The sequence below is a fragment of the Puma concolor genome, chromosome C2 (assembly GCF_028749965.1).
Source record: "Puma concolor isolate L17-30 chromosome C2, mPumCon1.1.hap2, whole genome shotgun sequence".
NCBI lineage: Eukaryota > Metazoa > Chordata > Mammalia > Carnivora > Felidae > Puma > Puma concolor.
In genome coordinates this window covers 160,255,110-160,281,812 of record NC_141675.1, presented here as the reverse complement: position 1 = coordinate 160,281,812, position 26,703 = coordinate 160,255,110, and the positions used below count along the sequence as shown (strand labels likewise).

The 26,703-nt window shown below is 42.2% G+C and overlaps 1 protein-coding gene across 6 annotated transcripts in view; it reads right to left on the bottom strand.

Annotated features, from left to right (window-relative positions):
* The window catches only part of DIP2A (DIP2 acetate--CoA ligase A), a 121,169-nt gene that overhangs the window by 53,369 nt on the left and 41,097 nt on the right, over positions 1-26,703 (bottom strand). For 5 of the 6 annotated variants that reach the window (XM_086676228.1, XM_086676229.1, XM_086676224.1 and 2 more), the window contains 5 exons: positions 19,393-19,512; positions 17,827-18,057; positions 14,096-14,224; positions 3,348-3,467; positions 1,811-2,008 (listed from right to left, as the gene is read on the bottom strand). In XM_086676228.1, the coding sequence (XP_086532354.1) occupies positions 1,811-2,008; positions 3,348-3,467; positions 14,096-14,224; positions 17,827-18,057; positions 19,393-19,459 (745 nt within the window). In that variant the 5' untranslated portion in view covers positions 19,460-19,512. The remainder of the gene's footprint in view (positions 1-1,810; positions 2,009-3,347; positions 3,468-14,095; positions 14,225-17,826; positions 18,058-19,392; positions 19,513-26,703) is intronic. The other variant, XM_086676227.1, reaches the window with a different exon arrangement.

Here is a 26,703-nt window from a genome sequence, read left to right as displayed (position 1 = left end):
AAATAGGGGAGATACTCCACAGTCATGAACTGGAAGGTTCCGCAATTGTAATAACATCAGTTCTCTTCAACTTGAACTACAGAATCGATGCAGTGCCAATCAATATCCCAGCAGGAATTTTTCTGGAAATTGACAAACTGATTCTAAAGATGGCTTAGAAATACAACGGGCCGAGAATAGTCAGGAAAACCTTAAGAAACAATCACAGAGCCAAAGGACGTCGATACCAGACACGAGGACTCACACAGCTACAGCCGTTCAGGGAGCGGGAACAGAAAACAGCCCGTGCAAACGGCATGGAGAGCAGCAGCACGCCCACACATGTGTTTCCACCCGATACACGACAAGGCAGCCCTGCGGGGCCCTGGGCGAAGCACTGCCTCTTCAGTGAATAGCAGTAGGTCAACCAGACCTTCATCGGGGAAGAAAACGACTCCAATGTCACACCACACACCAACTAAATTGTACGTGAATCGTGACACCCAATTACAAAGAGTAAAACAAGTTTTTAGAAGAAAAGGTAGGAGAATATCTTTGTGACCTTAGGTGTGGCAAACAGGACAAGGGGAAAAAAATAGATAAATTAGATTAATTACATTAGGACTTCTCACTTATCTAAAGCCACCAATAAAAGTGTTAGAAGACAGTCCAAAGAGTGGAAGAAGACATCTGCAAAACAAATCTGACAAAAGACATGTATTTGAAACATACAAAGAAGAAAACGTTAGCAACCAAATAGAAAAATGAGCCAAAGATTTGGATAGTACATAAAAGAGAATATTCACATAGCCAATAAACATACAAAAAGCATCATTAGCCATCAGAGAAATGCAAATAAGTTAGCAATACAACTTGACAGGACAACACACCTCCAGGCAAGGCTAAAATGAAATACATAGACAATATCAAGTTGACAAGGATGGGGAGCAACTGAAAGTCCGCACAAACTGCCGGCTGGAGTGAAGGTCACTGCGGCCACGTTGGAAACCAGGTGACCGTGTGTCCTAAAGCTGCACAAGGCTCCTCGTATGTGTACACATTCCCAGCACAAATGCCTGCACATGTTTCACCAACCAGACGCACCTAAGAATGTTCATAACAGCACTATACACAATAGCCCCAGTGGAAACAGTGCGGGTGTCCCTCAACCGTGGAGTACGGGCATAGTGGTGGCATGTTCATACACTAAAATAACATCCATCAATGAGAAGAGCTACAGCTTCACACCACATCAGGGCTGAGTCTCGCATAATTCCACTGACATAAAACTGAGACACAAGCGAGGCAACGGTCACAGGCATGTGACAGTTCCCGCCAGTGTGAGGATGCATGTGCTGGAAGGGACACGGGGGCTGGGGACCTGGAAATGCTCAGGAGCTGAGTGCTGGTTACAGGAGCATATCACTCCGTGAAAATGCATCAAGCCAGATGCTTATGATTTGTGTTACATAAAAACATAATACAGAACCAAAAGATGCCAAACACAAAAATACATACTGTATGATTCCATTTATACAAAGTTCAAAATTAGACAAAACTAAATTCCATTGTTCAGAGATGCATATATAGATGTGAACCTCAACACCAGAGCAGTGGCTGGTCACCATCGGTCAGTGAGTAGTCCCCTCTGCTGGGAGGAAGGGGCAGTGGTCCAGGAGGGGCACCTGGAGTGACAGTTTTGACAGTGGTGTTGGTTTCTCAGGAATTGCTCTATCGTGTTCATGAAGCTGTATGTCTGTGCTGTATGACATGACACATGTAACATTTTTACAGCTAAGCCAGAGCCCAACTGCTTTCTGTTGACACTTGCCATAGGTAAGGGTGTAGATGGCCTTCCCAGCTGTGTCCAAGGCAGTCAGACAGGGGGCTTTGGGCTGTGTCGTGCCCCAGCGCTGCAAGGCAGCCAGCAGGGACGGTGGCCAGGTGGTCCCCACGGCCAGGGGCTCCCCTTTCAGCACTGCCGTCTGGCTTCCCTCAGGCTTTGGCTGATTTGGATCTGGTTGCTGCACTGTAAGCAAAATCGAAATTTAATAATTAGCACTTCATAGAACCATCCACACATTCTGTTTTTAAGCATTCTCTCAAAAAAAAAAAAAAAAAAAAACAAAAAAACACCAGTTGTAACAAGATTTCAATAATTTGTCCAGATTTCCTTATCATTATAATAGTCACGGGCCAACCGACCAAAGGACAGATGGAGATTCGTCCTGGACAATGATGGCCACTGGTGACTGTAACCCCCCAGGACAATCCCAGAATAGCAAGAGTGACATTGAGGCTTTCACGGGGTTGTGGCCAACCCTGATGACATCTGAGAAGCAGGCGCAGGTCCCACTTACAAAGGACAAAAGTGAGCAGAGTCGCGTTTCAGTCTGCGCATGCAAACCACCCATCACCAGGTTGAAAGAGAAAATAAAGTAAAATCTCTTATGTTTCCAGTGGCTGTGTAGCCAACATTTGTCCACATGTAAGAAAGACTGCTCGGAACTGCATTTATACCACTGCACTCTGCATCTGTGTTATCTGATGACAAAGGGGAAAGCGATGCCCTAAAAGTTGTGTCTGACCCTCAGTGAGGAGACACCTGGTGGCGGCTGGCAGGGCAGACATTGCACAGCAGAGGCGAGGGGCAGAGGGGCGAGCTGGCCGTGCGCCCCGTGGCTCTTGACACATGAGCACACTTGCACCTTATACTAGGCTTTATTTCTGTCCCTTTTCTATAGGTTTATACTCCTTCCTATTTCTTGGTCATTTTCTTTTACAAATAAATCTATATTCTTTTTTCCTAAATGTATATCTCATTCATAAATGAGAGACTAAATTTCTGAAAACGGGCCAAAACTATGCCAAAAATACACTTTTAAATCATGGGAAGACAAGTATTTCAGAATTAAAGTTTAAACAAAAAATGAAATAATGGGGGCACCCAGCTGGGTCAGTCAGTAGAGCGTGAAACTCTCAATCTCAGGGTTGAGTTCAAGCCCCATGTTGGGCATGGAGTCTACTTAAAAAAAAAAAAAAAAAAAAAATTGAAATAACGTAAATAAAATGAAACCTTAGGAGTATTCTTGTAACCAAGTACTAAGCACTGGATCAGAGGCACAGAAAAATCTTAAGTTCCTTAACTATAAGCAATGTGTTTTTTCCCTGTTCAAATAAAGCCAGCAGTCACATGTGCTGCTGAATTCACCATGACACACGCTGACCACAGGGGCTGGAAACAGAGGGAGGGTCATTTCGTTGTGTTGTAATGTCACAGTGTGACCTTGCATAACACACATTTGCCCACAACCCTGGACATGACAGCCACCCCGTTCAGACACGAGAGTCAGCCCGAGATCTCTCACCTTCCAACAGCTCCTCAAAATCATCCACAAAGAACTCCTTCAGCGGAGGGCGCTTTGGCCTCTTCAGGGTATTGAGAAGCTGCTGGATTTTGGAGGACACTCTGCTGTTCACAGGGACACCTGCCAGGGGAGGAGGAGCAATGAGGCCAGAGGTCGCCATCCCTCCAGAGATAGGGTGTGGAGACGGGGTCTAGTGACCAACTGCATGAACACATTGGAATTCATAAATCCAACCAAGCACTGGCCCCACCACGCAGCCACTTTGCAATTCATTAATTCATTCAACAAATATTTACTCAAGGCCTTCTGGGAGCTAGAACTTTTTTTAAGCTAGTGGTTTTCAAAGTGGTCCAGGGACCCTTTCAGGGGTTCATGAGGCTACTGCCCTTCCCTCCCTCCTCACAGCACACAGCAAGTCTTCCAGAAGCCCCACATCATGTGAGCCACAGCCGACTGAATGGGGACAAGGCGCAGGGCCTAGGTGCTGCGCCCAGGGTCCATCATGCTGGCTGCGAGGGAGACTGGCTGCACTGGAGAACAGGCCCATTCTTCTCACCAAATCTCCATTTTAGAAATTCTTCCATAAATATGTGGTATTTATATGAAGATGTGATGAGTTTCCTAATGCTATTTTTGAATGGATTCATAAATATTTTTTAAATCTTTAGTTTTAATTTCTAATATGATAAATATCAGGAGATTTAAGCCACCCAAACTAAAAGTTCTTTGGTGTTCCTTAGTAATTATTAAGAAATGTTGTTCTGGGAGATGTAAAGCAGCAAAATGACAGATAAGAGTCTGTCCTCAGACAGCTCACCACCTGCTGGGTGAAAACAAGCAGAAATATATACACATGTAAGTGAACAAGAACAGTGGGCAGGTTGATAAGTGCTCTAAGGTTAACACAGCAGGTGATGGCCAAGGGCACCGGTCAACAGCACTGCCTGGGAGGACAGGTAAGCAGGGCCCCAAGCCTCAGACACACCCCGCTGTCCAAGGGCAAGTGCAGCAGCTGATGCCCTAACATCCTTCTACAGTATCCCCGTCCTCCAACCTGAAGCCAGCCAAGTTCTAGAACCAAGAACCGTACTTAGTCATTGCCTGTCTATTCTCCTTTGATCTGGAACGTTTCTTAGTCCTTTAAGACATTCACATTTTGAAAGAATCCAGTTCTTTTGTTTTACTGAGTAGAACATTCCTCATTTTGAGTTTGCTTGAGGTTTTCTCATGATTCAATCCAGGTGCTGCATTCCTGGCTGAAATACTACCCAAATATCATGTCCAGATTATCCTCACAGGGACAGATTTTCATCACCCAAAACGCTGTCTGGGTTCTACACTGATTGTCACTATTTTTTCTTCTGCAACTAATATGCAATGTGTGAGTAGGCACTTGAAGACCATACAAATATCCTAATCCTCACAGGATTTTCTCCCTGCATTTAACAGACATTGGATCATTCTTGCCAGAAGCAAGTTTTTACTGCAATGGTTGCAAAATTATTTTCCAACTTTAGCACCTCATTTAACTCTACCCATCAACACTCAGCATTCTGTCTGTTATCTATCTATCTATCTATCTATCTATCATCTATCTATCTATCTATCTGTCAGGAGTGACTCATGCACTGCTCAACTGCTCTAAAGCATATGGTTCTTAACTATTTTGATGTACAAATTGTCCCAGACTTGGCCAGTGGGATCCTATGTGAGTTGACCTGTGACATGCCCCCATCATTTTTTAGTTTTTTTAAATGTTTATTTATTTTTGAGAGAGAGACAGACAGACAGACAGAGTGTGAGCGGGGGAGGGCCAGAGAGAGGGAGACACAGAATTGGAAGTAAGCTCCAGGCTCTAAGCTGTCAGCACACAGCCTGACGTGGGGCTCTAACCATGAACCGTGAGAACATGACCTGAGCCGAAGCCGGACGCCCAACCGACTGAGCCACCCTTGCCCCCATCATTTTTTAATTTTTTTTTTCAACGTTTTTTATTTTTTTATTTTTGGGACAGAGAGAGACAGAGCATGAACGGGGGAGGGGCAGAGAGAGAGGGAGACACAGAATCGGAAACAGGCTCCAGGCTCCGAGCCATCAGCCCAGAGCCTGAAGCGGGGCTCGAACTCACGGACCGCGAGATCGTGACCTGGCTGAAGTCGACGCTTAACCGACTGCGCCACCCAGGCGCCCCATCCCCATCATTTTTTAAAGCACTGCCTTACACCCTGTCATAAGATGCCTCAGAGTCATCTTATGCTACCATGCTCCAGCCCTGAATTAGCTCTTTCTCTCCGAAGCCCTCATTCTCCTGTGTGGGAAAGATGTTGAAGATCAAGATCTGGCCGCTAGGTGTGCTCATTGCCACCACAGCGTCTGTGCCACGTTTGGAACACAGAGCTAAAAAAGTACACTATGCATTCATAGTGTGTATTCATGGACACACGCGTGTATTCATGGACACTCGATGGCAATGTGCATGTGCACACAGAAAGCATAAATAGACACATATTTAAATCTCAGGAACAATGAATCCACACCAATACTTCCAATCCCAATCCACCCCACAGGTTCTTCTTGCCTTTCCCACTCATATTTGGACTTTCTTTCTTCCACAGTAGGACTCCTGGCTCCCAATAATATCAACACTTTTGCTCAATATTATCATGTATATAAAATAATTTCTAAGTTGCATAACCTATACTGCTACAAAAACAAACAAGCAAGAGTTCAAGATTTTGAGGCACCTGGGGGCTCAGTCTGTTGTGTCCGACTCTTGATTTTGGCTCAGGTTGTGATCTCACGGTTCGTGGGTTTGAGCCCCACATCAGGCTCTGTGCTGACAATATGGAGCCTGCTTGGGATTCTCTCTTTCCCTTTCTTTCTCTGCCCTCCTGTCTCTCTCTCTACCCCCCCCCCCAAAACTAAATAAATAAACTTAAAAAATTAAAACAAAAAACAAGATTTCTTTGCTGTTCACACCTAACTTTGTCCAAGACGGTGGGCGTATGGTCCGGTACTGTGTCACAGCTTACCTATTCTGCCTCTCTCTCTGTCACCCCCTTAAATGTGGCTATGATACTTCACAGGAATATGACTGGGTTTATTTCTACTTGCTTTCAGTTTAAGGGGTTTTCCCCTCTTCCTATACCTCAAGTTTATGGTTTGAATTTTTTATTACACTAACAAACTACTAAAAGTCAAAACTATATTAAGACAAACTCAAAACAATGCCACTGAACTTTCACTCACCCACCCATCCCACCTCTGGGGGCGACCAGCTTCATTGCTTTCTGGTCTGTCCTTCCTGCGCCCCTTCTACACACATACAGGCTTTGCTGTGTTCCCTTGTTGCTCACACAAAAGGTGGCATACTAGAACCACTCTTTTACTTTTGGCTTTTCCACTTAACATCTCCTGGAAAAACGCCTCATTCCAAGTCATAAAAAGCTTTCTCATTATTTCTGACAGCTGCATAGTACCCCACGATGTGAACATCCTAGGTTTATTCAACCAATTTGTGAGGCTTGGAGAGCTACATAGTTTCCAATACTGTGCAATTATAAGTACTGCTACAAAGAATTACTTTGTGCACATGGATTTCCTTAGTTTTGGAAATGTGTGTTCAGAGTAAATTCCTACATTGGCCCTGCTGGATCCAAATATATATATTTTACCAATTTCTATTCCAAAGAGGTTTAACTATTTTGCATTCCCACCAACAGTGTATTTCTGTAATTATAAAAAAGGCTGAACATGATGTTCAAGAGCTATTTTTAGATCTTATGAATTGGCTGTGCATATTTTTTGCCCATTTTCCTATACTAGGAGTTGGCAAACTTTTCTTAAAGAGCTAGATAGGAAACACTCTGGGCAGTGGGCACAGTCTTGGTTGCCATTACCCTACTCTGCAGTTCTGGGGCAAAAGCAGCACAGATGACATGGGAATGGGTGGGCATGGCCATGTCCCAATAAAACTTTATGTGCAAAAGCAGAATGCCAGTATATGCCATAGTTTGCAGACTGGCAATTCATAGAATTTGGGGTCTTTTCCTCCTATTTTTAAGAGTCTGTTTGATATTAGAAACATCAGACCTTTACCTATCACACACACTGTAAATAGTTACTCCTAGTTTGTCAATTCTTCTTGTGACTCTCTATGGGGATATTTTCTTTTTTTTCTTTTTTTCTCTTTGTGGGGATATTTTTGTTAAGAATTTTTTTTAGTTTCAGGCCGTCTGGGTGGCTCAGTTGGTTGTGCCCAACTCTTGATTTTGGCTCAGGTCATAATCTCATGGTTTGTGGGTTTGAGCCCTGTGTCGGGCTCTGTGCTGACAGCTCAGAACCTGAAGCCTGCTTGGGATTCTCCCTCTCTGTCCCTCGCCTGCTCATACATGTGCTCTCTCACTCCAAAAAAAAAAAAAAAAAAAAAAAGGCAAATCAAATCCGTAATACAGAAAAAATTATGCATGATAACCAAGTAGGGTTTATCCTGAGACTGTAACTTTGGTTTAACATTCAAAAATAAAATTAAATTTAGAAAGCCTTTACTTATAACCAGGTTAAAGAAAATTCAGCAATTTTTTTCCTTTTATTCTTCATTTCTTATGTTTAGATATCTGATTCTTTTTGAGTTTTGCCTTTTCAGTGGTGTGGGGAAAGAATCTAAGTTTAACTTTTCCCAACTAGCTTTCCAATGGCCCCAATAACATTTACTAAAAATACAATCTTTGCCACATTGAGGCGGTATAATATTATGTGAAGGCATACAGTGATGAGGTAAAGATGTATATTGTAAGTCACAGAGTAACCACTGGGGGAAAAAAAGGAGAGACAGAGGGAGAGAGAGAAAGAAAGAGAGGGAGAGAGAGAGAAAATAGAATATAAAATAGAATATAAACCAAAAGAAATCAGGAAAGGGAGTGAAATTAACAGATGTGTGAAACAGAAAATAGAGCAGGATCATAGATTTAAACCCAACCAAATAGCTCATTAAAACTGACTATAAATGGTCCAAAGACTCCAATGAAGTAAATGGCTACCTGCTAAAAGAAAGTGTAAGAATGAATAAAATATTAATTATAAGAAATACATTTTAATTTAAAAGACCTAGGTAGGGTAAAAAGATAAAAAGATTTATCGTGTAATTAATACTCATAAAATAGCTGAAGGCAACCATAATAATAACAAAGAAAATTTCAGAATAATAAATGTCACTAAGGATCATTTTGTAATGATAAAGCAGCCAATTCATCAAGACATAACAATTTTAAATACGTATGCACATAATAACAGAACTTCAAAATACACAAAACACAAAGTGACAGATCTAAAAGAACAGACAAATCCACAATTATAGTTGGAAATTCAATACCCCTCTCAGCAAAATATAGAAAAAGTATGCAGAAAATCAGTAAGGCTAGAGAAGACTCAAACTAAAGTATCAACCAACTGGATGTAATATTCATTCACAGAAAAGCCACCCAACAACATTATTTTCAAGTAGAACACTCACAGAAACAGACCATGTGCTAGGCCATTAAAAAGTTTCAAGGGGCGCCTGAATAGCTCAGTCAGTTAAGCATCCGACTTCAGCTCAGGTCACGATCTTGTGGTTCATGAGTTCGAGTCCCGCGTCAGGCTCTGACAGCTCAGAGCCTGGAGCCTGTTTCAGATTCTGTCTCCTTCTCTCTCTGCCCCTCCCCTGCTCATTCTCTCTCTCTCTCTCTCTCTCTCTCTCTCAAAAATAAATAAAACATTAAAAAAGTTTTAAAAATTTTCAATATATTTAGAAGGAGTTGAATTATATAGTATATATAAGAGAAATATACCTGCAATATTTGCAAATCTGTTGAAATTAAACAACATACTTCTAAATAAATCATGGGCCAAAATGGAAAGCATGAGAGAAAATAAAAAATATCTAGAATTGAATTTTTAAAAGGAAAAGAACATATCAAAATATGTGGGATACTAAAACAGCTCTTAGAAGGATATTGAAAGCTTTAAATACTTTCATTAGGAAACAAGAAAGGTCTAAATTCAATGATCTAAGTTTCTACCTCAAGGAATGAAAAAAGGGAAAGCAAAGTAAACTGAAAATAAGTAGAAAAAAGGAAGGAAAAAATACAAGATTAGAAATAAACACAATAGAAAAAAATAATTAAACCCGAACCAGTTCTTTGAAAGATAAATAAAATTCAATGAACTTTGTAGCTACAATGATCAAGATAAAAAGACAGAAAACACTAGGGCATCTGTCTGGCTCAGTTGGTAGAGCATGCTACTTTCAATCTCAAGGTCATGAGTTCAAACTCTACAATGGGCATGGGGCCTACTTAAAAAAGAGAAAGAGAGAGAAAAGACACTAATTACTACTACCAGAAATAAAAGAGGGGATAGCACCACCAATTCATGTACATCAGAGGATAATAAAGGAATATCATGAATGAATTATGCCTAAATTAGAAAGTACAGATGAAATGAACAAATTCTTTCAAAGACACAAAACTGACTCAAGAATAGAAAAATTCACGTTCTCTGATTAGAAAGCAGAAGAGGAAGGAACATTTCTCAATCCATTTTGAGATGAGCATTATTCTGATACCAAGAGCAGACAAAGATATTACAAGAAAAAATAAAACCAAAACTACAGGCTACTATGTATCTTGAACACAGACACAAAATCCTTAAAAACAAATATTAGCAAATCAGGGGGTCTGGGTGGCTTGGTCGGTTAAACGTATGACTCTTGATTTTGGCTCAGGTCATGATCTCACAGTTTATGAGACTGAGCCTCGCATTGGGCTCTGCACTGGCAGCATGGAGCCTGCTTGGATTCTCTCTCTTTCTCTGTCCCTCCCCCACTCACACACATGCTCTTTCACTCAAAAAAAAAAAAATTTTTTTTTTAAAATGTTAGCAAATCAAATCCTGAATATAGAAAAAATATGCATGATAACCAAGTAGGGTTTATCCTGAGAATATAACTTTGGTTTAACATTCAAAAATCAATGAAATTTACTACATTAATGAAATTTACTACAAACTACAAAAGAAAAACCACACATGAGTTTAATAGATGAAAATAAAATCATTTAACTAAAGCCATGATAAAAATTTTCACGAAATCAGGAAAAAAGGGGAGCTTCCTAATGAAGAGCACCCACAGCTAACATCATAATTCAAACATGAAAAAGTGGATGCCTTCCCCCCACAGTTGGAAACAAGGCAAGTCACATCCACTTTCAACATCTCTTATTGACACAACTGGAAATCTTACACACATTGCAATATAGCCAGAAAAATAAATGTTCCTAAAGACAAAAAGTTTGCAAAGAAAAGTAAAAATCTATTCATAGACAAAATGGTCAAACATATAGAATCTTAAGGAATCTACCAAAAAAATTACTGGGACTAATAAAAGGACAACATACAAAAACCAAATGCATTTCTATAGACTAGTAATAAACAACTGAAAAAAAATTTTTTTTTTTTTAAATTTTTTTTTTTTCAACATTTATTTTATTTTTGGGACAGAGAGAGACAGAGCATGAATGGGGGAGGGGCAGAGAGAGAGGGAGACACAGAATCGGAAACAGGCTCCAGGCTCTGAGCCATCAGCCCAGAGCCTGACGCGGGGCTCGAACTCACGGAGCGCGAGATCGTGACCTGGCTGAAGTCGGACGCTTAACCGACTGCGCCACCCAGGCGCCCCTGAAAAAAATTTAAAATACTATTTATAATAGTGTCCAAAATACTATTTGGGAATAATCTTAACAAAATAGGTACAATACCTGTATAATGAAGGCTACAAAACAATGCTGGAAAAGTTTTTAAGAGCCAAATAAATGGAGAGATATACTGTGTTTATCAACTGAAATATATACTATTAAGATTCCAATTCTCTCTGAATTGATCTACGGTCAGTAAAATATCAGTCAAAATCCTTCAGGAATTTTGGTAGAAACAAACAAACAGATTTAAAAATATATGTTCAAATGCAAAGGAGCTGAAATAGCCAAAGCAAATTTTAAAATGAAAAGCAGAGTTTGAAGACAAACTGCATGATATCAGGCTTTGTTATAAAAGCACAGTAACCATGATGGTGTGGTACTGGCGTAAGGATGGACAAACACAGCCACAGGGCAGGAAAGACAGCCAGGAACAGATCTCTCTCAGATATGGTCTACCGATTCTCATTAAAGACGCAAAGGAGCTCAGTGGGGAAAGACTGGGCTTTAGAACAAACAAGGCCAGAACACTGGACACCCACATGCAAACGCGGGAACTCTGACTCATACCTTGTACTTAGACTAAAAGTAACTCAAAATGGATCATAGATCTATATGTAAAACCTAAACTATAAAATTCTAGGAGAAAACATAGAAAACCTTTATGACTTTGGGTTAGGAAAATATATCTTAGATATGACATAAAAGTAGGATCTATAAAAGAAAACACAGGTAAACTGGACTTCATAAAAATTAGTAACTTCTCTTTGAGAGTCACTGTTAAGAGAATGAAAAAAAAAAAAAAAAAAGCCATAGGCTGCGAGAAAATCCAAAGTATATACCTGATAAAGAATTTGAATCCAGGGGCGCCTGGGTGGCGCAGTCGGTTAAGCGTCCGACTTCAGCCAGGTCACGATCTCGCGGTCCGTGAGTTCGAGCCCCGCGTCGGGCTCTGGGCTGATGGCTCAGAGTCTGGAGCCTGTTTCCGATTCTGTGTCTCCCTCTCTCTCTGCCCCTCCCCCGTTCATGCTCTGTCTCTCTCTGTCCCAAAAATAAATAAATGTTGAAAAAAAAAATTTAAAAAAAAAAAAAAAAAAGAACTTGAATCCAGAACATATAAAGAATTCTCGAAACTTACTAAGAAAACATCACATTAAAAAAAATAAGCAAAAGATCTGAACAGACGCTTCTAAAAAGACACACAGATGGCAAACAAACACATGAAGAGATGCCCCACTTCCTCAGTGTTTAGGGAGATGCTAATGAACACTACAAGCAGACACCTCCACACACCTGGAAGGGTGGTTAAGATTAACAAGCCAAGAATCCCAGGGGCAGGCAAAGATGTAGCGGAGCCAGACGTCTCATCACCCGTGATAGGAATGTGAAATGGTACACCTACTTTGGAAATCCGTTTGGCAATTTCTTAGAAAGTTAAGCATATGATCCAGTCATTCTATTCCTAAGTATTGACCCAAAACAAATGAAAGCATACTTCTACACAAAAACTTGTATAAGAATATTCATAGCAGCTTTATTTGTAATAGCCAGAAACTGGAGGCAACCCAAATATCCATCAATAGGTGGACAGATAAAGTGTGGTACATCCGTGAAATGAAACACTACTTATCAGTAAAAGGAACGAACTACTGAAACATCCAAGAACATGAATGAATCTCAAAATACTTATGTAGAGTAGAAGCCATATAACAAAGAGTAAAAACTGCATGATTCTATTTCTGTAAAATTCCAGAAAATGCAAATTAATTTATAGTGTCAGAAAATAAATCAGTGTTGCCTAAAGCATGGGGGAAGCCAAAATGGGTAGAAGGGAGGTATTACAAAGGGACACAAGGAAACTTTTAGGAATGCTGGGTGTATGTGTTCACTATCTTGATCACAAGAATGGTTTCACAGGTATACATACATCTTAAAACACAAAATTAGGGATGCCTGGGTGGCTCAGTCGATTAAGCGTCCAACTCTTGATCCCAGTACAGGTCATGATCACAATTTGTGAGTCTGAGCCCCATGTTGGGCTCTGCACTGACAGCCTGGAGTCTACTTGGGATTCTCTCTCTCCCTCTCTCTCTGCCCCTTCCCCACCTCGTTCTCTCTCTCCCTCTGTCTCTCTCCCTCTGTCTCTCTCTCCCCCCACTCGAAATAAATAAACTTAAAAAAAATTTTTTAACAGTAAAACTTATAAAATTGCATGCTTCAAATATGTGCAGTTGATCACATGTCAGTTATCACTTAACTAAGCTCTTGAACTTTTAAAAAATATAATCAAATAAAAAAAATCTACGTAACCAATAGCCGGCTTCATGTTGACTCAGTATTTTCCTGTTGCATCTGGATAAGGAGGTAAAAGACCTTGACAAAATTTGATCTGCCACTTAGGAATATCCAAACACACATTAAAGCCTTAGATCTAAGATCGTCTGAAGTTTCCTGCAATTCAAATCTGATACATTGGGGAAAAAAAAACCTTCACATGATTTGGATAAAAGACACTGGAAACTATTTCAAAAGGAAATGGTATAAATGAGGACGCTGTGAAGATCAAGGCCTTTCCGGCCTGCACGTCTGAAACCCTGACTGCTGCTGTGCCCATTTCTCAGACTGTGCACACAGGGGGCACAGGCACTGGTGTGTCAGGGGCAGGGTGCTCTCACACTAAGGCCACACGGCGTCCAACAAAGAGGCTGCCCACGGTCTCTCGTTTTCCTCCTGTTTTATAGACCCAAACTCCTTGTGGATCCAGTTTAAATGTGGAGGTTTTCTCCTCCCTACGCTTCTTCCCTCTCTGCCCAATTCCAGGGACTCACGACTATTTCTCCCCATGATGCTCCCTGTAATCACAGCCACCACACACACTGGCCTCAGTTCACACGTGCTGAAGGACTGTAACTAGTGGCTGGCTCAAGCTTGCTTAAGCAAATTCACTAAAGCGAGGCTCACTCCCTGAAGAGAAAGACTGTGCTCTGCTGTCCACAGGAGAAAGAGAGGCGTGCTCACCACCCGCAGTTTCCAGGACGCTGCCGCTGTAGCCCCGAGGGACGCCTCTCACAGAAGCCAGCTGCGGACGCTCACAGTGCGGAAGCTCCACAAGACCCGTGGTGACGTCAGGAGGGGCAGAGTGCAGATCTGCTTTGGAAAAACAAACCCCAAATAAAAGTGGCTATTGATTCGAAAGTGTATTGAGCTGCTCTTTAAACCGCAGTGAACTAAAGCTTCACTAGCTGAGCTCAAGGCAAGGAATGTGGTATTCTGATTAATTTTGTTTTTTTCTGGTTGACTAAGACAAAACGGGACCCTGTAAACTCTGAGCTCCCAGACGTGGCCCATGGGAGGCTGTGTCACGTGGGCTGCTGGGTTCTCAAAGGGATCACGGCCAGAACCCCCGACGACAGTGCTCTGACAGGGCAGGTGAGACTGCCTTTCACAGGACTGAGTTAGTTAGAAATTTCAGTGAAGCAGAAACACATTTCAAATCAATTGTCATTGGATCATTTTTGTTGTATTATGAAAAAAATAGCCAGGTTCCAAAAACTATCCCCAACTCCCCCAAAAAGTATGTTGGATGCCACAAAGACACAAGACCTTTACAGGCTCCAAAGAATAAGCCTACAAAGATAAAAATTATCCCCTGCCAGATCAACACATCTCACTATTAGGAGACTTCAGTCAAGTTCTCAGAGCAGAAGGTGTTAACATCATGGTTAAAGACAAATGACATTAAACTGCAGAAATGTTTAAAATCACCCCTTCTATTGTCTGAACGCACATTTTGGGGTTAAGTCTTTATCATATGGCACATGTATCTGTCGGAACACTGGCTGACTACGGGCTGCTGAGGCGTGAGCGTGAGTGTGGCACCCGCGCTAGGGCCATCGGGACAGACACGCGGTCCATTTGGGCTTGTAACGCGTGCTCCTGCGACCGCAGGCCCCACTCTGGTGCTTCTGACGTCTCAATTCCTACCGCTTACCTATCACTTCATTTCCCAGGCAGAATGCAGACTAAAATCTTTTTTTAAATATATAGAAAGATGAAATTATATGGAAACAAAACCCAAACTCACTATTTACACAGCAGAAAACACCATTTGGAAAAATCTAATTTAATGACAGAGTTGTCACAACCCTTGAAAAAGCATGATGTTGATGAAATTAGCATTTTAAAGTTTGCCTATCACAAAGTTCTTTCCATGTAGAAAGAAATTTCCCTACCCTTCCATGTCTAGCAAAAAGAATAAATGATTCTAACAATATTCATGAAGAAAGGCATTAATGGTAATCTCAACTACAAAGCAGTTGTAAAATCGCTACATAAAAATAAACAAACATTCAAAATAAAAATCAACTACTATAGTGGCGCCTGGGTGACTCAGTCGGCTGAGCGTCGGACTTCGGCTCAGTTCACGATCTCACGGCCTGTGTGAGTTCGAGCCCCGCGTCAGGCTCTGTGCGGACAGCTCAGAGCCTGGAGCCTGCTTCAGATTCTGTGTCTCCCTCTCTCTCTGCCCCTCCCCTGCTCGTGCTCTGTCTCTCTCTCTCTCTCTCTCCCTCAAAAATAAACATTAACAAAATTTTTTTTAAATGAACTACTACAACTGGAAATACTACTTCTAAATATAGGTATTTATAGCTGTGCCCCAATGTTTTATGGATTTGACTTCCTTACTCTAAAATTGAAGATGACATATTTTTACAAATTACCTTAAACTAATATATTGTCCCTCAAATTTTTTTTACCTAATACATTCTTCTTCTTTTTGTATCACTTTCCTTAGCCCAACTGAAGAATTCTCCAGTGCTAAAAACTAAAAGGATGATTTTTGTAATAAGGAGAGCGAAGGTAAGTATTTTCAGATCTAGGGACTCAAGTCAACTATATCCAGTGAACATTTAGCATATGAAGGCTATAATCCGCAGTTAAGATTTTTTAAATTTATAAGAATGGATCACATAATGTACATGAGAGGCCATGTGAATGGGATGGGAGAAAAGAGGGTCGCAGCCACACCTGCCGAAGCCAGGGATCCTGCATCCACAGCCGTAACACATCTCCGCAGAAACCTTCACACCTGGGCCTTTCACAGAACACACACTCCTTACAGCTAAGTGCTTTGTTAAAAGACCCCACACAACCGCGGGGAAGTCAAGGGCTGCCCAGTTACACACTGTGAACTGTGGCCAGTTTCTCATGCTAGATACGCTTTTATCTCCAACCCACCAGGAAGCAGGGTTTCCAACAGCTCGGCAACGGCTAATACAGTTTTACCTTCCTACACCATCTCACGGAGAACAGAGATCAGGTAGCAGAAATAAGATGAAAGAACATTCAAAAACTACTGTTTTTCTCACATTGGAGATATCGGTGTATTTCCAATAAGTCAAAGCACTGTGATAGAGAAAAAAACGTATCCGTGCCAAAGCTGTTTTATAAGCTATCCCCTGAAAACCTGCCTGAGGAAGGGTGAGCAGTGAGCACTAGGCCTCCACAGGGCGTCTAGGAGAGCTGCAGGAACAGCCGGGGCCGGCTGTTTCCCAAAGGGGCCTTTTCTGGAGCCCCAGCTGCTGCCACCCAGTGACCTCAGCAGCCGCCTCCCTGTGTGCCGGAAGCAGGATGAGGTGTCGTGGGTTCTCATGGAAGGCTACGTCACGGTTATAAGACACAAGCTCAACAGAAATGTGCAGGTTTCCTGCACTGATGCAACAAATAAAAAGTGAAGAGCGTCGGTGATGTGTCCACAGATGATGCTGAGATGCCATCCAATTTACTCCCAGCCCAGCCCAATGACCAAGACTTCACACCAAGGCAGCTCAGGCTCTGAGCCCACACCTGCTGGAAGGGGAGGGGGGTGGTTGTTCAGCCTACAGGACCCCACCGACAACAGCAGCCTATCATGGGTGCATGGCTGCTGCACCATTCCAGTTTTAGCAGAACAGCTAACAGCAAAGAAAATGAATAGGAATCAAGAAAACTTTATCAGCCCTGGCTTCACCGCTAGGCCAGCTGTGTGAGCCCAGGCAAGTTACAATCTTTCTGTCTTCCTTCCATATCTACAAAAGAGGGGGGCTGAGAAGGGTTGAGAAGTTAACTGCGACAATACTGACGGCACCACGTGAGGAATATGCTGTTGTTAAGGTACGAGCTGCGCATGCCAGCTCACATCCGACCAACCATGCTAATGTTGTTGTCTAGAAAACAGGGTTTCAAATGAGGAAAGGTCTGCAATTGTTCCTTTCTAAGATTTATGTAATTGAAAGACTTGGATGACTTAGAAAAGATCTACACATCTGTATGATTTAGCTTTGCCTGACCTCTCTTTTCAGGTTGAGGGGCTAACTTGGTATGTGGAGGAAGAAAGGCCAGACCATGATCGCAGCCCCAGGCCCCTGCCCCAGAGGCAACTGACAGCTCCACAGCTGTGCACACAAGGCAAAGAGCAAAGGCAGAGACAATGTAGTGGCAGGGGGCTAAGGGTGGCTATCAGGAACAAGCATAAGGACCATCCACCCTACACCTGCCAAAAGGTGGAGACACGACGTCAAGGAACACCACCACCTCTGGGACCTGTGGGGAAGCCAACGCACCACAGGGTCTGGGATCACCAAACCACAGGAGCATCAAGAACGACTTTTGTTACCAAAAAGACATTTCCAGATGAAAAAGAGAAGGTGGGTCTTGATGGGCGCAGGGGCACCCCTGTCCTGGAGGGGCCGCGGCAGCTCGTTACTGACCTATGTGGGCGTGGGCCACGGGGCCTGTGAGCGTGGCGGCGGCGGCACTGGGAGCAGCGGCGGGTCTCCCTCCCGGGTGAGATGAGGTGGAGGATGCAGAGGATGAGGTGGACGAGCCCTGAATGACCCGGTCGAGCCAGGGCTCGACGTTGGAATGGCTCTGGAGCGGAGTGGAGGTAAGTCGCCCGGGTCGCCGTAAAGAGCCCTCATCTTCTGAGGCAGATGACGTGTCTGTGGTTAAAATAATGACGACAGGCATAATGTAGGGATGAGTCGGGGAGGGGGGTGGAGTCCCCACACTGGCACCTGAGTCTCCCAGGCCAGCACATGGCAAGCTCCGCTATGCCCTGCACCTGCACCGCTATGCCCTGCCTGGCCAAGGGGTCATCTCAGCCCTCGTTTGCCCGACCGACTATAAGATCCAAGGAGCCCTACCTGGGAAACTGGTTTCTCGACCCCAGCTTCCCCAAGAGGACTGTCCGGGGGCACCGCACGCTGGGAGTGGCTTCAGCTCATTCCTTGGTGGGGTCCCAAATATCAAAGAAGACCCCAAGTGTCGAGTGCCCATCTGAGTGAACACCCCACACAACCTTCACACATGGCCCAGGTCAGTGCAGTGGTGATGGGGCCTCACTCCGTCCATCTGCACCCTCTTAGGGGCAGCAACAATGAGCTCTGGAAAGAATTCCTTCCCCAACACACCTGCTTCACTCAATAAAACTAACTGCTCATAAAGGTTCTATCAAGTCACCTCAGCTGTGCATTTTATTATGGTTATGCAACTATTAAAAAGTTTTTTAAAATTGGCTATTATGTATAATTATATTTGGTAGAAACATGTGACAGCTATTTCTACAATTTTTTTTCAACAATATGAACTTTTTCTTTTCTGTAGAAAGGAAGTGTTACCAAAACCACTAAATTATCCTGTATCTCTGGTGTGTTTGGTTTTCACCATGTCATCAAACCAAAAACTCGTGTTGCCAGTTTCACGACTTAAATAACAACAGAGGTGGCAGAAGGCGCCACACAACTGCCCACACCTGGTGCAGTTTAGCAACACTGCTGCTGAAGAGAAACTCCAGGTGAAAGTTTTCATTTCTAATGGTAATGACAACAAAACAATAATAGAAGAAATGTTTTAAATCCTCCGAATTGTCCTATACTCTCCCATTTAAGGCCTGGTAATGATATAGTAAATAATCATTAATAAGATGAAAATAATTTTACAATTCTTAAATCAGGGAACTTTAGTATTCTAGTAAGTGTTTATTTTAGGTTCCCCTCTTTACTTAAAGGCACAAATAGCATCTTAGTAAAAGAATTAAAATACACCCAAAAGTCCTATAGAAAACAAGTACCGATTTGGGTACAAGCCATACTGTGTAGACCACAGATTTTCAGTAAGGAATGTTGCACATATGCAAACGTTTTTAATCTCCAGTTTTTCCAAATCTTTACTGCATACAGGTCAGGAGGATACTCCAACTCAAGGGGAAAGGAAGGTGATGACACCAGGGCTGTGTCACATCTACAGAAGCCATTCCCAACACGGTCTATCAATACCTGGAGGTGTGTACGTCTCCACCGACGAGTGGACAAGAACCGAACGTCTTTTTGAAGGCATAGGCATCTTCCTCTCCTTGTATTTGGCCAAAGCTGCTTGCACCGCTTCAGTGTGAACATCTATGTAAAAACAAGAGCAGTAAAGACACTTTCTACAAGATTGCTTATGAAGTGACAAAATTAAGCTTCATATTCTTATTTGTTTTCACTGAGTGTGAAAGAGACACCTAAGCCTGGCCTATGACATCAGTCCTAGATTCCTTTAAATGTTCCTTTATTTGTAGATTTGGACCCACATAAATATTTTTGTAGTTATAAATCAAAACTATATAAAAAAAGAAACGCCCTAATTAAAAACACAATGAAACAAACCTAAACGCGTCTCCAGTTGTTGGCCTCAACTATTACAAGGGACTTCAAAGCAGTTAGACTGTTTAGCCTGTTCCTCTAGAGCTAGCTACTAAGCAGCAACACATGAGAAATAACAAAACTCCTTCTGCAATCACACTGTGAGGCTACTGGCCCTGGGAACCAAGACACTCATGAGGAAGAAGATCCAAACACAGAAGCAGTGAGGTAGTTCTGCAGTCGTGAATCTGAATGGAAATGTGGCATTTTGTCTTTAACGATAATGCTGCAGACTGTCCAATAAAAATGTCTAGAAACAGTGCCAGCCCATTAGCAATGAGTAACCCTTGCCCCCAGAATGTGGCCTTCAAATACCATGTTCCCTCAAGGACGCTGAGACACGGCAGAGTGTAGGGCAGGGGCAGGAAATGCACAGATGAGCCTGAAGCATCTTGTTGCAACAGCCAGTGGGGACTTGGTCAAATAGCTCAGGTGGCCATGGAGCCAATCTAAAGATGTTCCCAATGGCCAAGGATGGAACATTTTGAACATCAACAAGGATAAATGCTAGAATACACAATACCAAATACAACGCTAAAAAAAACAAAAACAAAAAACCCAGAAAGGAAGCCAAAAAAATTTTTTTTAATTTTTAATGTTTATTTATTTTTGAGAGAGAGAAAGAGAGAGAGAGAGAGAGAGAGAGGGAGAGAGAGAGAGGCGGACAGAGTGCAAGCAGGGGAGGAGCAGAGAGAGAGGAACGGAGATACAGAATCTGAAGCAGGCTCCAGGCTCTGAGCTGTCAGCACATAGCCCGAAGCGACGCTTGAATTCACACACCGTGAGATCATGACCCGAGCCGAAGTTGGACACTCAACCGACTGAGCCACCCAGGTGCCCCTCAAGAGGAAGCAAAATTAATCACCTGCCACTGGAGGATGCGAGCGACCCAACTCATTATTCTGAGGAGTAAATAAATGGAAAGAATTGGGTATTTATCCTGGCTCTCCTGTACCATGTAGCAAGCAAGGTGGAGTTTCTCTGTATGGAAGTACTCCAACCTCTGGGTGGAGGATGACAGAACCAGTTTCCCCATGCTGTGACCTCATGACTGCATGGATCTGGGAACTGGGTATCACTGGCCACCAGCATCCCAGGGAAGAGAATCAGGCATGCTGTCCTCCTGGTGGGAGAACACAGCACCATCTCTGAAGTCTTAGGGACAACTGAAAATCTAACCCGACCCTCAGGGAGCCTCGGAGGTGAGGACTCCACCACCTCGGAGGTGAGGATCCTGGGTTCAAACAGTTTCTAAAAAACCATGGGCATCTGGCTGGCTCAGTTGGTGGAATGTGTGACTCTTGATGTTGGGGTTGAGTTCAGGCCCCATGTTGGGCATAGAGCTTACTTAAAAAATTTTTATATAAGAATAAAAAATTTAAAAAAGCCATATGAACATTTGGATATTTGATATTAATGAAGTATTGTTATTTTGTGACAATGGTTTTTATCTTAAGAGACACAAGGACATGATCCTTTCCAAAGACAGACAAAGAATATAATGACATCTAAAAGAAATAAACGTAATCTCTGAGATTTGCTTCAAAATCATGTGGGAAGGGAGGAAGTGGATGAGGTGTGGATAAATGAATCAAGACTGAACATGGCTGGGGCTGTGCCTCTGACAATGAGTCCAGGGGGCTATTACACTAGAAAGTACACTTTTGTACATGTTTATATTTTTCTCCAAAAAAATATTTTTAAAATGTTTAAAAATCTTACAGTGAAATGGCCCATAGGATGGTAATCAGGAAAGATGAAAAATGTGCACCTACATGTATTAAAATAAAATTTAAACATCAGAGGCGCCTCGGTGGCTCAGTTGGTTAAGTATCTAACTCTTGATTTCTGCCCGGATCATGATCCCAGGGTTGTGGGATCAAGCCCCATGTCAAGCTTTGCACGGGGTGTGGAGCCTGCTTGAAATTCTCACCCCCCTGTCTCTCTCTCTGCCCCTCCCTCGCTTACTCACTTGCACTCTCTCTAAACAAAAATTAAAAATTAAAAAAAATTTACAAACATCAAAGACAAGACAATTGTGTAAGCTTCCAGGGAAAAAGAGTAAATCATCTTAGAAGGATCAAGAGATAGACTCATATTACTCAACAGTGACCACTGGGTACAAGAAGGCAACATGGCATTGAAGAAAAATGTGTTGAGCCTAGAATTTTATACTTAGCCAAATTATCATTTATTTTTTTTAAATTTTGTTAATGTTTATTTATTTATGAGAAAGAGAGAGAGAGAGAGAGAGACAAAGTGCGAGCGGGGGAGGAGCAGAGAGAGAGAGAGGGAGACACAGAATTGGAAGCAGGCTCCAGGCTCTGAGCTGTGAGCATAGAGCCCGACGGGGGGCTCGAACTCACAGACCATGAGATCATGACCTGAGCCAAAGTCAGACACTCAACCAACTGAGACGCCCAGGCTATCATTTAAACATAAGTCTAATAAAAATATTCCCAGACATAAAAAGGTGCTTGAGAGAGACAAATCCAGGAGTCCCTGCAACAGATATGGCAGTGACTATGAGCATGCACTTTAAACTCTATTGTAGTCTTAGAAACAAACACAATCACAAGCACAGATAAAACAACACAGACCTAAAAATCTACACAATATCAGCACAACAGGGGTCTAAGCCTAATAATCTAAGAAGCTCAACAAACCCCAAGAAACATAAAACTACATAAGCCGAGCCACCGCATAATCAAAACCAAAACCACCGCATCACTCAAAACCAGCAACAGAAAAATCTTAAAAGGGCCAGAGGAAAAGAAGTCACATTAGAGACAAAGGAACAACAATAAGGAACAAAACTTGGAGGAAGAACACTATTGATTTCAACAATTACTATTAAGCTATAATCATCGAGAGCAGGGTTTCACCACAAAAGTAGACGACTACATCAACAGAACAGAAGAGAGTCCAGAAAAAGGATCACACATGAACGTGCAGCTGCTTCTGGACGGGGGGACAAAGGCAGTGTCTTCTTGACAAATGGTGGGAGCAACCAGATGTGCATATGCAGAAAAAATGAGCTGTGATCCATACCTTGAACTAATACTAAAATTAACTAAAATATTAAAACATAAAAGTAGAAAACTTCTAGAAGAAAACAGAGGTGACAATCTTTGTGACCTTGGGTGAGGCAAAGATTTCTTAGATACAAAAACAAAAGCCCTATCCATTAAAAAAAAAAAAGCTGATAAGTTGTATTTCATTAAAATTAAAAACTTCTGGAGACATCCGGCTAGCTCAGGCAGTGTAGTGTGCAACACTGGATCTCAGGGTTGTGGGTTCAAGCCCTATGTTGGGCACAGAGATTACTTAAAATCTTTAAAAAAAAAAAAAATTAAAACCTAAAATGAACTACTGGGACCTCATCAAAATAAAAGGCTTCTGCACAGCAAAGGAAACAATCACCAAAACTAAAAGGCAACCGAAAGAATGGGAGAAGATATTTGCAAATGACATATCAGTTAAAAGGTCAGTATCGAAAATCTATAAAGAACTTATCAAACTCAACACCCAGGAAATGAATAATCCAGTGAAGAAATGGGCAAAAGACATGAATAGACACTTTTCCGAAGAAGACATCCAGAGGGCTAACAGACACATGAAAAAATGCTCAACATCACTCATCATCAGAGAAATACAAATCAAAACCACGATGAGATACCACATCACACCTGTCAGAATGGCTACCATTAACTCTAGCAACAAGAGATGTTGGCAAGGATGTTTGCACTGCTAGTGGGAATGTAAACTGGTGCAGCCACTCTGGAAAACAGTATGGAGGTTCCTCAAAAAATTAAAAATACAACTACCCTACGACCCAGCAATTGCACTACTGGGTATTTATCCAAGGGATACAGGTATGCTGTTTTGAAGGGACACATGCACCCCAATGTTTATAGCAGCACTATCAACAATAGCCAAAGAATGGAAAGAGCCCAAATGTCCATCGATGGATGAATGGATAAAGAATACACACACACACACACACACACACACACACACACACACACACACACACAACGGAATATTACTTGGCAGTCAAAATGAAATCTTGCCATTTGCAACTATGTGGGTGGAACCGGAGGGTACTATGCTAAGTGAAATGAGTCAGTCAGAGAAAGACAAAAATCATATGACTTCACTCATATGAGGTCTTTAAGAGACAAAACAGATGAACATAAGGGAAGAGAAAAATAATAGAAAAACAGGGAGGGGGACCATTTGCAACTATGTGGATGGAACTGGAGGGTACTATGCTAAGTGAAATGAGTCAGTCAGAGAAAGACAAATATCATATGAGTTCACTCATATGAGGAATTTAAGATACTAAACAGATGAATGTAAGGGAAGGGAAGCAAAAATAGTATAAAAACAGGGAGGGGGAGAAAACAGAAGAGACTCATAAATATGGAGAACAAACTGAGGGTTGCTGGAGGGGTTGTGGGAGGGAGGATGGGCTAAATGGGTAAGGGGCACTAAGGAATCTACTCCTGAAATCTTTGATGCACTATATGCTCACTAATTTGGTTGTAAATTAAACAATAAATAAATTAAATAAATAAATAAAACTCAGAAAAAAAAGAAAATGAGAAATTTTTTAAAGATTAAAAACTTCTGGGGCGCCTGGGTGGCGCAGTCGGTTAAGCGTCCGACTTCAGCCAGGTCACGATCTCGCGGTCCGCGAGTTCGAGCCCCGCGTCGGGCTCTGGGCTGATGGCTCAGAGCCTGGAGCCTGTTTCCGATTCTGTGTCTCCCTCTCTCTCTCTGCCCCTCCCCCGTTCATGCTCTGTCTCTCTCTGTCCCAAAAATAAATAAATGTTGAAAAAAAAAAAAAGATTAAAAACTTCTGGGGGCGCCTGGGTGGTGCAGTCGGTTAAGCGTCCGACTTCAGCCAGGTCACGATCTCGCGGTCCGTGAGTTCGAGCCCCGCGTCAGGCTCTGGGCTGATGGCTCAGAGCCTGGAGCCTGTTTCCGATTCTGTGTCTCCCTCTCTCTCTGCCCCTCCCCCGTTCATGCTCTGTCTCTCTCTGTCCCAAAAATAAATAAACGTTGAAAGATTAAAAACTTCTGTTCTTCAAAAGCCACTTGAAGAGAATGCAAAGACAAGACAAAGCCTTGGATAAAATATTAGCAATGATAAAGGTCTTATATTCAGAAAATAAAGAATTAGAACTGGAATCAGAACTAGAATATACAGTTTATTAACATCAGTCACATGGAAACAGACAGGGAGCAGAGGATGGGGGAGCAGGGAAATAAGGAAGACAGGGAGAGGAAGGGGGCCTTTACTGCAACCTGATTCACGGAGCGCATGCATGCATGTGCAAGTATCTGTATACACATGCAGGTTATCTGTGTGCAAGTATCTGCATGCACGTGTGGGTATCTATTTGCGTGTGAGTATCTGTAGGGTGTACATGCAGGTATCTGTGTGCATGTGCGAGTATTTGTGTGCATGTGCAAGTATCTGCACGCATGTGCAAGTATCTGTGTGCATATGCAAGTATGTGTGCAAGTATCTGCATGTGAATATCTGTGTGCATGTGCAGATATCTGCGTGCAGGTGCCTGCATGTGCATGTCACTATCCACATGCACGTGCAAGTATCTGCATGTGCGTGTGACTATCTGCATGCATGTGCGAGTACTTGCATACACATATCTGTGTGCACCTGCAAGTATCTTCATGCTGGTATGTGAGTGCACGTGCAAGTATCTGTGTGCACATGTGGGTATCTGCATGTGTGTACAAGTATTTGTGCGTGAGTATCTGCACAAGCAGGTATCTGTGTGTGTGTGCAAACATCTGTGAGTATCCGCATGTATGTGCATGTATCTGCATGCGTAGGCAAGTATCTGTATGTACATATGTGTATCTACATGCGTGTGCAAGTATCTGTGTGCAGGCACCTGCATGCACATGTGACGATCTGTGTGCGTGTATCTGCATGTGTGTGCAAGTATCTGCATACAGGTGCCTGTGCGTGCGTGAGTATCTGTGTGTGTGTATTTGTGAGTGCATGTGTGTGCAAGTGTGTGCACTCAGGGCTGAAGGCAATGGTGCTCAGTGAGATGCTGACAATGGTTGTCTCAGGATCCAGAATCCAAGTGATTTTACTTTTTCCTTAAACCTGATTATTATATTGCATATCACATGTATTGTTTATACCATCAGAAAATATTAACAGTGTGACAAAGTTTTTTAAATATACATTAAATTAGTAAGAAATTTATCAAAAATTTCTCAAGTCACTTCATCACACTCCCATGTTAACATAATATTTTTTTATAATTTTTTTTAATGTTTATTTATTTTTGAGACAGAGAGAGACAGAGCATGAACAGGGGAGAGGCAGAGACAGAGGGAGATACAGAACCCGAGGCAAGCTCCAGGCTCTGAGCGGTCAGCACAGAGCCCGATGTGGGGCTCGAACTCACAAACCGTGAGATCACGGCCTGAGCTGAAGTCAGACGCTTAACTGACTGAGCCACCAGGTGCCCCAACATAATATTTAAAATCTTAATATTTTTCTTAGATATTCTTAAAACGGGGGCCATTTCTTTATCTCTGTTGAAAGTTTTTCTTTATTAAAAAATAAAAAAATAAAAAGGCTTACCAAAAGAGCTTAAATGGAAAGGAAATATACGATCACACAATGGGTGTAAACAGGTGAAGCAAAGTACCCAAAATTTACTGACATGTAACCTACAACTGAAAACATTAATTTTTTCAATGCGTGATCTGATAATTCAAATAAAATATCATAGACAAATTTAAATATTCATAAAAATACTGACAGAGTGGCAGAAATCTAGTTAGAAGAAAATCTCCAAAATCAGAAAAAGAAAAAAAAAAAATTAAAAACACCTACAGTAAAAGCCGCTC